We start from the raw sequence: 13,008 nt of genomic DNA, 5'->3' as shown, positions 1-13,008 counted from the left end.
TAGAAGACTGCAGAAGACCCGGACTGCGCAAGCGCGGCTAATTTGGCCATCGGAGGGCGAAAATTAGTCGGCTCCATGGGAACGAGGACGCCAGCAACGGAGCAGGTAAGTATAAAACTTTTTATAACTTCTGTATGGCTCATAATTAATGCACAATGTACATTACAAAGTGCATTATTATGGCCATACAGAAATGTATAGACCCACTTGCTGCCGCGGGACAACCCCTTTAAAGCATACTTGACTTTTCAGAATAAGCTGCTGTGTGTGTGCATTGCGAGTAAAACTATTTATGACCATCACATGACTTAAATCCTGCATCTATCATCAGTTTTCACCCCATGCAGGCTGTAACTCTTGATTTTGATTTCTCTTTGAACTGGTTGGAGGATCCTACTCTTGTGTTCTATATACTGTGTACAGAGAATAAGTGAGATTCTGCTCCATAACTGTGTAAAACAGGGACTAAGAAGTAGTGTCAAAAAAGTTCAAGTTTAGTCTAAGTCCAGGTAAAAAAAAAACTACATATTTTTCCCCACAAAAAAACATTTTAAATGGAAAGAATACCGCCAAAAATGTAAAAACCAATAAATAATGGTATTATTACGTTCATAACAACCCAAACAATGAAAATATTTGGTTATTTATCTCGTATGATGAACACAGTCAAAGTAATTTTTAAAAGAAATGCCAGAATTGCTATTTTTCTTTTGTTCAAAAGTCATGTACCTCAAAATGGTAAAAACTACAGCTCATCCTGCAAAAACAAGACCTCACAGAGCTCTGTTGCCAGAAAAATAAAAATGCTATGAGTCTTAGAATATAATAATGCAGATTCCATTGGTTTTTCTTTAAGAGCATGTTTTTATTGTGCTAAATTAGTATGTAAAAGAAGTATTTATATAAACTTGCTTTTTGCCATAATCATGCTGATCCAGATAGGAAAATCGTTTTATTTTTACCGAATAATGATTTTCCCATCTGCAACCCAAGAAATGTAATAAAAGTCATACAGCACATTATATGTAATCCGGAGTGGTGACATTAAAATATAGAACTCGTTCAAAAAGAAAAAACAAGCCCTCATTTGGCTATGTCAGTGAGTTATGGCCCTTGCAATTTGACAATGAAAATCGCTTGTTTCTTAAGCCACAAAATAGGCTGGTCACTGAGGGTTGAAAAAAGTGTATGTTTAGTTAAAGCACATACAAAGTTCAGTTTTTTCAATTTGAGGGTGAAGTCACACGAACGTATATCGGCTCGGTTTTCACGCCGAGCCGATATACGTTGTCCTCGTGTGCAGGGGGGGGAGGATGGAAGAGCCAAGTGCAGGAACTGAGCTCCCGCCCCCTCTCTGCCTCCTCTCCGCCCCTCTGCACTATTTGCAATGGGGAAAGGTGGGATAGGGGTGGGGCTAATTCTCGGAACTTCCCATTACAAATAGTGCAGAGGGGCGGAGAGGGGGCCGGGAGCTCAGTTCCTGCTCCTGGCTCTTCCACCCCCCCCTGCACACGAGGACAACGTATATCGGTTCAGCGTAAAAACAGAGCCGATATACGTTCGTGTGACTTCACCCTCAAGGTGTGAATGTGGCATTTTGTATTGTCTTTGAAGCCTTAATTTCATCTGCTCACGGGGGAAATCTCAATTTCTGTAATGCTTTTTATTTCAGAAACAGATGCAGACAGATCCACACAAGCTTGATTTTGGCTTGAAGCCTGAGTTTTTGAGCAGGCCACCAGGTCCGAGCCTCTTTGGAGCAATCCATCACCATCCGCATCCTCATGACTTGGCACGTCCTTCAACTCTATTCACTGCTGCTGGTGGGTATTTACTATATTCTTTATGGAGTTACTTCCTGGACAGAAAGTAATGTTCTGCTATCATACATAGGGTAATGCAAACATTTATTTAACAATAGGCGATGTTACCAGTTATTGTTGTTTGTGCATGCATTTCCACAGCTTTTGATGAGGCTTAGCTGGGGAGACACATTTGACAGCAGTAATCTATCATATGTTCCCATAGGTTTTCTTTGGGTTAACTACAGAATTGACTCATTTTGTGTTTATTTTAATATTATAATGCGTTCAAGAAACGTGATAGATAAATTAAGAGAATTTTAAAATTTTGACTTGCGTTTTTGACCTTAAGGAAAGACCTAAGAATCACCATGTTCTAGTGAGTCATGCCACAGAAAAAAACATGTTGGGAAGCCCTTAGTGTCTAAAGTGACTAGACTTAAGGTAGCCATACACATTTGATGAAAGTCAGCTGGACCCACCAATTTTGATGGGACAAGGTGATCATCTAATGTGATGACAGTTCCCTCAACTCTCCCCTGATGACCAATATTGGTGAAAAGCAGGTCACACATGTGTAAATTCAGTGTGCCTAATCTTTTGTTCTTAAGAGAGATAAGTCACTGCCAGATGTGTCTTGACAGAAACTTATTTCTCTCCTTTGAGAATACATTCACACTTGTCCTAACCAAATATACCTGTATATAAGGCGGTCAGAAGAAATAGCTGCCAGACAGAACAACATTCAATCTACAGCTACCTATAGTGTATGGCCAGCTTAAGAATGTCTTCAATTACAAGTACACTCATTGTCAAAAAAATTCAAGCACCTAGAACGGCTTGTCAGAATCAAATGAAACTTTCTATGTTTGATTTTAACATTGATATAAGTGATTATGATATCAGAGGGAAAGGATAATTTATTGCAGAAAACTGAAGACTTGCAGGGAGGCTCTAGTACCCTGTTGGGCCACCTCTAGTTTGGATGCAAGGTGTGATACAGGTGGGCGTGGAGGCATACAGGTTTTGAATAGTATCATGTGGCATATTTGTCTCATTTGCTTTAACCGAGCCTCTAAATAATGCAAGCAAATGAGCTGTCAAAGTTGGCACCCCAGATGGTCCCAAACATGTTCTATTGGTGACCAGGCAGGCCATGGAAGTGTGGCAATGTTATGGACACATTCCTGTGACTTCTTGGCTGTGTGCGGCCAAGCATTATCCTGCTGCCTTTTGAAAGCCCTGCCATCAGAAGCAGCACTTGTGGCTGCAGAATGTACTGAACATATCGCTGAGCTGTCATTATCCATCGTACCACTACTAGGGATGACCGACTGTTGTATGTGATGGCCCCCAAGACCATCACACAGCAAAGGCAGGATTGAGACACTCGCCCTTAGGGCGCCCACCCACTGGCGATTTTTTTTTCTTTGCGTTTTGCGTTTTTTCTCAAGAGCAATTAGAATTGAATGTACTCCTGTCCACTGGCGTTTTTTTTTGCGTTGCGTTGCGATTTTCAACATAGGAACTGTCAGTTGCATATGTGTCCTTATTTTTCTCCTAATGCACCCATGAAAGTCAATGGAAATTAATGGAAAAGCCGCGAAAAACGCCGCGAAAACGCTGCGTTTTTCACGCACGAAAATCGCAAACGCCAGTGGGTGGGCGCCCTTAGGTCTGCAGACATAAACATGGCCTTTATTTGTATCCAACTAAACCAGGATTCAGCACTGTAGACCACCCTGTTCCACTGGAGACAGTGGGTGGGTACTAAAGAGGGTGCACATAATGTGAGACCAAATGTCCTTCAGCCAAGTATAAGGAAATGGTCCCGACAGACACAGGGGCTTATAATGATGGTGCCTCTTGTCTCTGGATTGCAGACAATGAAACAGTTGGAACTGCTCATGCTTGTCAGGTGATCAGATGATCATCTTTACTGGTGGTCTGTTGAGGGCATCCTGAGCCTGGTCACTTTGTGTGCATATCCTCACATGTCCACTGGTCTCAACAATCTGGTCACATTGGCTAAGGTGACGGGCAATTATCAATATGGCCATCCTGCTTCTTGCATTCCAATAATGCACTCTTTTAAGTGATAAAATCTCTTCAATTGCATTGTAGAGGCATCTAGTGGTCAACAAGCTCTACACACGCAGAAGAGGAGGTCCACTACAGATAAATAGTTTCTGAGGGCCTTTTTATAAGCCAAGGGTGGTACCACCTATAGGGCCTCAGGTGGCAAGAACGTTTGTTTAATCACACCACAACTCTAATCGTTTGCATATCTGCCTGAGATGTAACTGCATGCCTAGTTTTGCAGCAAAAGACCAACTTCTTCTAGGTGCTTGAGTTATTTTGACAAAGAGTGTATTTGGTAAATTTATTTCAAACTGGAGGAACTTTTATCATACTTGGAAGAAAACCTTGACTGAAATTACATCTTACTTCCACTTATAGGTCTGTGTGGTCATCTTCCATCTGCAGTGACATCTCTAAGAGTAAAGTTGCAGAAACATTAGTTTGTGACCAAATTGTCCACTGAACATGTAGTCAAATGATTAATTAATTCTCTTACTTGATGCTTGTGTGACAACAATCACTTGATCTTTGGTCATTTATAACCAAGCCAAAGTTTTGTTTTCCATTGGTTTTACATATTGGTCTTACCTATACTATCTACAGTGCAAATACGTGATCAAGAAAATTGAAAATAATAGATTTTAGTAATTTTGATTATTTCTCTAATATCTAAATATTTATTTGACATTTGTCACATAATAAATGAAGTAAAGTAAAGGTCTAATTGCTTACTATTAACAAGCAATTACTCTGGTCAATTTATGCAATACAGTAGTATAAACTGAATAATTAGTGAAGAAACTTAATATATATATATTTTTATTTAGCATAAAGAAAATGTACATGTTTTTGAGAACAAGCGGTTATGATTTGCTGCTAATATCCCAAGTAGCAGAGATGTCTGCAACCATGGTTACTTAATTTAGAAAGTAAAAAAATAATAATTGAAAAAATGTAAACATTTTTTTCCCTCTTAACTTGTAGGTGGAGCTCACCCTGCAGGCGCACCTTTTGGTCCTCCCCCACATCACAGCAATTTTCTCAATCCGTCTGCTCATCTTGGTATTATATTTTTTTGTAATATACAACAATGAATATATCACATTGCATTATATTATATATGTGGGAAATAAGATTTGTCTTCCCAATATTAATAAATTCACTTTTGTTGTTACAGAGCATTTCAACCGTCCTTCAACATTCAGTGGTCTTGGTTCTGTGGGTGGAAACGCCTTTGGGGGCCTTGGCAATCCTGCAGTTAGTAAGTATAGCATGTTATTATTCTCTTCGTAGTTGAGAAGAAATATAAAATTAGCATGCATCTGTAGCTGTGATAAACCATGGAGTCTTATCCTTCTCTATTGTAAAAAGTAATAGTTTGGATCATCCAAGGGAAATTTTGTATATCTTCTAAATGTTATGTAATGTTGAGCTCTTCTGAAAGCCAGAAGCTCTCAATAGCTCTCATAATTATCTATGTTTCCTTTGCCTAAGATTAAAGAAAAGGTCAGCCCATCCCCATTCAAGTGAATGGGACTACACTATAATACTGAACCACTGACAAGAGCTTTTTCTGGAAAGAGCAGGCCTTTTTTTCGACAACTTCTTTAAATTGGCAATTGAGACATTATGATTGTTTTTTGTCATGCTGTAACATACTAGATCATGTAAAATGAATAGTTAAATATGGCGCTACCTAAAAAAAGCGAAGTTACAGATTTACTATTGTTGTTATACCAGAGTTCTTGCTTAAGTTGCACCATAATTTTGGTGCAAATCATTTTGGACAAATTTATCAACTCATTGCACCAAAGCTGAACTATGCTCCTCAATTTTCAAAAGTACTTTAAAAAGAGGGCATGTTTGTCTTTATGCAAATGCGCCAGATTAATTAATGTGTGTGCCAATTTACAGAAAATAATGTAACATTGCCAAAATACCCCAGATTTTTCACACAGCTTGTGCCTGTGACTATTTGGTCTAAGTTTACACTGTCTAAAAATTTCACAGCATTAGTAAATCTCCCCCATTCTGTTTACCCTGACAAAATGTGCAGTGATTATTTAAAAATTAGTATTTTGTTGAGTAGGTTACTTATCTACAATTGTCATTTACTGTCTCTGATATTCTGCATGCTGTCACATTTAATATGTTATGATAAGGTTTTTAAAGTCTGTGCACACTTTTGCTTGTGTTTTTTTTTAGTCCATGGATTTTGGCATATAAATAATTTTTGTACTTGGCTGTTATTAAAAATGTTTGACTATTTATTTTTTGCGCTTGCAGTATATTCCAATACACTGCATGCTGGAGGAATAAGCCTCTTTCAAAATGTTTGTCAGTCCAGCTTACTCATGGGTTCTGAACCTGATAGGAGAGAATAGATATGAATCTGCAGGTTACAGCAGCGGAAAGATGTGCCTTATACAGTTTATAGCAGGTGTGGAGGCATGTGGATTATACATCAGTCATCTGATTCCAATTTTTCAATATAATAAGAAAAAGCAGCCAGCGGCACTCGCCAATTCCCCAATCTGTGGGTGGAGTGAAGTGATGCAAGCTTCAAGACAGGACTAGACCCATATTCCAGTAGTGTCCACTTGATCCAATAGTAGGAGCAGCATCAGAGGTGTAACATAGCAGTCCATATAATCAAGATAACTTCAATATCATATAGTAATGTTCTTTTATTCCATGGTTTGACCATGGAATAAAAAAAATTGCTATTTGATATTGAAGTTATCTTGATTATATGGACTGTTACGTTACACCTCTGATGCTGCTCCTACTATTGGATCAAGTCATCTGATTCCAGATGACTTTATTACAATAACAAACTAAAATGTTCTAGGTTGTCAGCACTCTCCTATCTGCCTGTTATTACATCTTTTGGCTACTAGGAGCCAGCGCCTTTCTTTTTAATTCATAAAAGCTTTATTGAACAAAACAAAGGAAACAGAACAAAGTAGGCAACAGATCTTGGATATCAGACATCAGCACCAAGAAAGGAGTGTCCTAAAAAAAAACTGGTGGTGAGACAATGAAACAGGATTTGCAACCAGAAATTAAGTCCGTGTTTCCATGATATCTCCTATATACGATAAAGAGTTGCTGCAGAATGGAACAGACACATTGTAGACACTATACTCTAAACAATAGAAGGGGACAGCTCCTTAGAATGAACCGTGGGAGCTGCGTCTAGTATGAAAAATCATTGATTATTTTTTCACGGCTCATGCCTTCTGATGCCAATACACTAAGGTTTCTATCCCCCCTCAGACATCATATATTTAGTCTGGATGTATCCCCTTATCAGCAGTGGCATGAGAGGTAAAAAAAAAAATCAGCTGTCTTTCAGAAAAGAGCTGGCTCCTAGCATTCGTAGTAAGGAGACAGCTTTTTGCCGCTAGCTATGACTTATGAGAGAGCTGACAGACCAACACTTTTGAGTTAGTTATTGTAAATAAAATAATTTTGAACCAAATGATTGATGCGTGTCCCACACCCTCCCCCTGCTTACGCCTCACAACTCTCAAAGTTGTAAACTGCAGATTCTATATGTTCCCCTCCTGTCATTGGATTTAGAGTCTCTCAGACAACCAGACTGACAGATTTTGCAAGAAATGGTAGTCCTCCAGCTTGCAGTGTATTGGGATACACTAAAAGTGCACAAAAAAAAGTGGTCAAGAATTTTTACTGCCATCCAACTACATTCATTATTTATATGCAAAAATGTGTTGTTTAAAAGAAAAAAATCAAGTGTAAGCGTTCAGAGCCTTTACCAATGACCAGAAAACTTTGTAAAAAGAAGAACACAGTCATTTTTTGCTACGAAAATAGTAAAAAGTTGGAAAAGTCATATGTACACTATTACATAACCAAACACTACCAGAAATTGAAAAGTCTGCCAATGAAAATATAATCTATTTTTTAGATGATTTTCAGGCCAGACATTCTGAAAACTATAACCTTATGTTTAAGGCCTTAGTCAGACGGGCGTTTTTTTGCGCGATTTGCGCATGCGCATGCGTCTGGCGATTTTTTAAAACCATTGCTTTGCAATGGTATCGGACACATGAGCGCTTTTTATGCGCTCGTCCGATAAATTATAGAACAGAAATCGCAGATCGCACCTATCTGCGATCTGCGATTCCTGTTCTCTTCTCTATATGCGCTCAATGGGGCCAGCGGCAGCAGCGCCGACCCCATTGAGAACATATAGAAGACAAATCATTCTTCTCTGCCACAGCTGTAACAGCTGTGACAGAGAAGAACGATGTTTGCCCATTGAATTCAATGGAGCCGGCAATACAGCCGCTCCATTGAAAGCAATGGGCTGCCGGCGTGCGCGGGGTTAATTGTCGGGAAGGGCTTAAATATATAAGCCCTTCCCTGCAATTCATCCTAAAATGTGTTAAAATAAAAAATATATATATACTCACCTGCTCCCGGCAGTCGGAGTTCCGTGCGGCCGGCCTGCAGTTGGTGTGAAGGGGGTGTGAGTCAGACCTGCCCCCTGATTGGCTCAGCGCTGTATTGCCGGCTCCATTGAATGCAATGCGCTGGACAGCTCCGGCCCGTTTCTAATGAAACGCGGCTAGGAGCAGATTTTCGGGCGATTTTCGGGCACCGGTCACGCGATTTGCGGATGCGCATCCGTCATGCGATCCGCAAATCGCGCGAAAAAACGCCCGTCTGACTAAGACCTAAGACAGTAATTAATGGATTTTAAGAAATATTCAAAGTTATATAAAACTAGAAACATTTAAATAAAAATATCAGGGTAATAAACAAATTGAAGGAAGCTTTTGGTTGTTTGGTTGCCATTATTCTTTGTTCTCCCCATATGATGAATGTTTTAAATTCTGTTCCCTTAAATTTCCATTAAATATTTCCCCAAAGTTTATAAAATATTGCTCATAGTTGTCTAACTGCATATGTAAATGGGAACAAAATATAGGAAAGTTGTCATTTTTCTTTGTCTTTTCTCCTAAGAAACAACCAGACCCTTCAACCACCCCCTCATTATGGGTTAGTACCACTAATGTTTTCACTTTCTGCTACCTTTCAAATATATTGTTGGGGTTTTTAATCTGTAGTGTTCATGCAAACACATTAACACTTTAACCTTGTCTTTTTATAGCCTCCAACTCAATGTTTACCCATAAGGAAGGGCCAAATATGCAGGGCTTCAACAATCCTCATGAACCATGGAATCGGCTTCATCGGACACCACCATCTTTCCCAACACCTCCACCCTGGCTAAAACCAGGTGAACCAGAACGCAGCTCTTCTGCAACAGCTCATGACAGAGATTCTGAAAAAAGAGAATCATCATCTAAGGATGATAAAGAAAGGTTTGTAAATCAGTTTAATTATGACATTTACATATTAACATAATATTCAAAGATGTCCTAATATCATTCTAGTCAATGTCATGTGGTATATGCCATATTTTATTAGGACACTGTTTAATTTTGGTAGACATTATCTTTGCAATTATGTAGAAACATTTTTACATGTTTACGCTAAATAAAGAAAGCTCCATGATAAATTACTTCTATTTAATGTAAAACTTAAAGGGATTCTGTGACCACTTAAAGGGATTCTGATTATGAAGTTTGACTTGAAGCTTATCTCTGAGTCCTAAAGTGGGCCACATCAGCCTCTCCTTGTCTCCAGCATGCAGAGTGACAGCTCTTTTCCTATACACAAAAGGGGAGAGAGCTGTCAGTCTGTGTAATGCAGGCAGGAGAAGCCTACATGACTGAGAACTCAGCTCTGAATCAAACTTCATGAACCTTGTGACAGAATCCCTTCAAAGGAGCTTTCCTGACTGGGCAACCACTTCTTAAAGTGAAGCTAACCCATAGATCATGTGATCACTTTGTTTCTATCTTATGCAGGGAATCCTTATTAACCAATAAAATATATAAAAAGGGGTTGCCCATATAGGACAAACGCCTTTAACATGTTGAAATAAGACAGTTCAGTCTTTGGTCCGATAGATGTCCTGTTTTCCCAGTGTGATTCCAATTTTGACTGTAACAGAGGACACAATTGTTATGTATTGTATATATTTTTCTTATTGCACTTACAATAACATTTTTCCTTTTTTCTAGGGAAAGTCTGGAAAAAAGGCACACTAGCCATCCATCACCAGCACCTGTTAGCCAAGTAAATTCATTAGGACATAACCGCAGTTTATCTGAACAAAGTAGAAGCCACATAAATAATGAGGTACGAGATAAAGAAAAGCCTAAAGAACGAGAAAGGGAGCACATTGACTCATGGAAGGAAAATAATATGGAAGAGCACAAAGCAAAGGATAACCATATTTCAGAAAAAGAAAATATTGTACATGAAAGCAGAGCCGTAGATGAAGCTAAGCAGTTATCAAGGGTGCCTTCACCTTATGTCAGAGCACCAGTGATGGAAAGCACTAGACCCAATAGCACTTCTAATCGAGAAACTGAAAGAAAAAATGAGACTTATGAAACTCAAAAGAAAAGTAATGATGTGAAAGTAAAAGAAGAAAGAAAGGAAGACCATGATGTTTTAGTTTCCGAAGGACCTACTGTCCATAGATCCTCTGAACAAGTTCCTCCAATATCTACTTCAAATGTTCATTCAAGTCATTTAGCATCCATGCCAATGGCTGTGGGTGTAACAGGAATGCATCCAATGAACACTATTGGTGGTCTCGATAGGACTCGCATGATGACTCCCTTTATGGGCATAAGCCCCATTCCGGGAGGTGAACGTTTCCCTTACCCGTCGTTTCACTGGGACCCTATGCGAGATCCATTAAGAGACCCATACAGAGGACTAGATATTCATAGGCGAGACCCCCTTGGGCGAGATTTTTTGTTGCGAAATGATCCACTTCACCGTCTTGCCACACCAAGATTATATGAATCAGACAGGTCATTCAGGGACAGAGAACCCCATGACTACAACCATCACCACCATCATCATCTTTCTGTTGACCCACGCCGAGAACATGAAAGAGCAAGCCAGTTGGAAGAGAGGGAAAGGTTACATATGCTTCGAGAGGACTATGAACATGCCCGTCTACATGGAGTTCATCCAGCTGCACTGGATGGTCACCTGCCTCATCCAAGTTTAATCACACCCGGACTTCCCAGCATGCATTATTCCAGGGTCAGTCCTACAGCAGGACATCAAAATGGACTTCTTAATAAGACTCCCCCAACAGCAGCACTAAGTGCCCCACCTCCACTTATTTCTACACTGGGAGGGCGACCAGGTTCTCCCAGGAGGACTACTCCATTGACAGCAGAGATAAGAGATAGACCTCCTTCTCACACACTGAAGGATATTGAAGCACGATAAATACATAAAAAGAGATTATGGACAAATAGCCTGATTAGATTTAAATCAGTGCAAGACTTGACATACAATCTTTGTACAAATGTAAAAATCTCGAAGAGCAATGATTTTCACTTTTTGTATATGATATGTTGCAAATTTCCAGATCTTTTGGCCAATTCAAATGTTTGTCTTTAATTGATTTATTTTACTAATGTAAAGCATTTGGTTGGAACTGAAGGAAATAATTAATTACATCCATGTGGACTGTATCAGACTTATGATATTGAAAGAACATGTAAATATTTATGTAAAAACAATTTGCTTCATTGGGTATTGGTTCATATATGCAAAAGGATAGGATGAAAGCTTTACTATGTACAAATGTAAATAGACATAACATAATACAATAATACTTCTTAAACTGTGCAGTTTACAATGTTACTATTTAAAACACAGTCTGTTCATACTGTGCTGTGTATATTATTAGAGACAACTAAACCCCCTCAACTATGCAATTATTGTGAAGGCTTTTACTATAAAGCCATTGTAACACAAACGGAACATTTGCCACACTTACACAACTAAAGTCATATTGTCCCTAAGTAGATTGTGTTACAACATCGTTTGCCTTCATTTCAGTCATCCACTTGTATCTTGGATCTCCGGTATCATCATTACGACAATGAAGACAAAAAAAGTATATATCTGAAATTAAGATACATCGTCCTATCAATCTAAGGCTTGCTAACACATTTGACACAGAAGACAATGTCAGTAAGAGATAGGTGAAGGCAAAGGTAACAGAGGTTACTGTCAACTGGTAGACTTGTCACCTTGTGTCCACCTGTTGAACCGGCCCGAAAATATTGGCAAGGTCACTAGCCAAGCTAATCCACGAAATATTAACATTTACCCAAGATGTCTGTACCATATGTTAAGTTCATGATCAGTTACTAATCCTAGATATTGTTTACATTTCCTTGATTGGAGAGGATATGACTTTACCTGAAGAAATACCATACACATTTGGTTTACTGGGTTGTAAATTATATGTATGAAATAAACATAGTTCATTGGTCTTCTAGTGTATTAAAGTGGTCTTAAGTTGTTATCCTGTTTTGGCAAAAGCAAAACAATGAATAAAAATCCCAACAATTGTTTCTAATAAGCAGAGATCTATTTTAGTAGTCAACTGAAGGTTTAGTTGTGAGCTTCAGATTTTGTGAACTCCAGATGTTGTGCAGTGTTTTTTAAGGAGCAAACTCTCCCAGAAGAATATGTACACTGGAACAGTAGTGGTAGCTTTCAGTATTGTAAAGAGATTGTTATATACAAACCTTTTGCTGTTTATCTTGTATGTAAGAAATTCCTTTTTAGTACATATGTAAAGAGGAAAAAAGAGACATGAAAAGGAAAAAAAAAAAAACAAACATAAAAATGGAGCGACTCAATCTTCAGCATGTTCCTCATCAGCGAAGACTTGTGTTATGTAAATTGTGCCATGTTATTAAAAAATGTGAACAAAAACTTTCAGGTGGTTATTTGTGTGCAGTGCCCATCATTGCTTAGAGAGGGGCTGGTTAATATGTATTACAGCGTCTTTGCCTGTCTCTGCCCCCCAACACCAAAACTTCAGATTCAGCCATTCTTAGCTAATTGGGTTTATTTACTAACATATGATTTTGATGCAAACTTACATTAACCCTTTCCAATCCACTGTCTGATGTCTTCCTACATTCTGATTGAAGCTTGTACAGCTCTAATGTCAGAAGACGTCCGACAGGGTATT

At 38.8% G+C, this 13,008-nt stretch overlaps 1 protein-coding gene across 4 annotated transcripts in view; it reads left to right on the top strand.

The window, feature by feature from the left end:
• Positions 1–12,746, top strand: part of AUTS2 (activator of transcription and developmental regulator AUTS2) — a 1,214,671-nt gene extending 1,201,925 nt beyond the window's left edge. For all 4 annotated transcript variants that reach the window (XM_066576435.1, XM_066576444.1, XM_066576451.1 and 1 more), the window contains 6 exons: positions 1,673–1,823; positions 4,869–4,946; positions 5,062–5,145; positions 8,880–8,915; positions 9,028–9,241; positions 10,007–12,746. In XM_066576435.1, the coding sequence (XP_066432532.1) occupies positions 1,673–1,823; positions 4,869–4,946; positions 5,062–5,145; positions 8,880–8,915; positions 9,028–9,241; positions 10,007–11,240 (1,797 nt within the window). In that variant the 3' untranslated portion in view covers positions 11,241–12,746. The remainder of the gene's footprint in view (positions 1–1,672; positions 1,824–4,868; positions 4,947–5,061; positions 5,146–8,879; positions 8,916–9,027; positions 9,242–10,006) is intronic.
• The last annotated feature ends 262 nt before the right edge of the window (positions 12,747–13,008 follow it).

Source organism: Eleutherodactylus coqui, chromosome 1 (genome assembly GCF_035609145.1).
Source record: "Eleutherodactylus coqui strain aEleCoq1 chromosome 1, aEleCoq1.hap1, whole genome shotgun sequence".
Taxonomy (NCBI): domain Eukaryota; kingdom Metazoa; phylum Chordata; class Amphibia; order Anura; family Eleutherodactylidae; genus Eleutherodactylus; species Eleutherodactylus coqui.
Note: the sequence above shows the minus strand (reverse complement) of the source record. Positions and strands in the feature narration are given on the sequence as shown.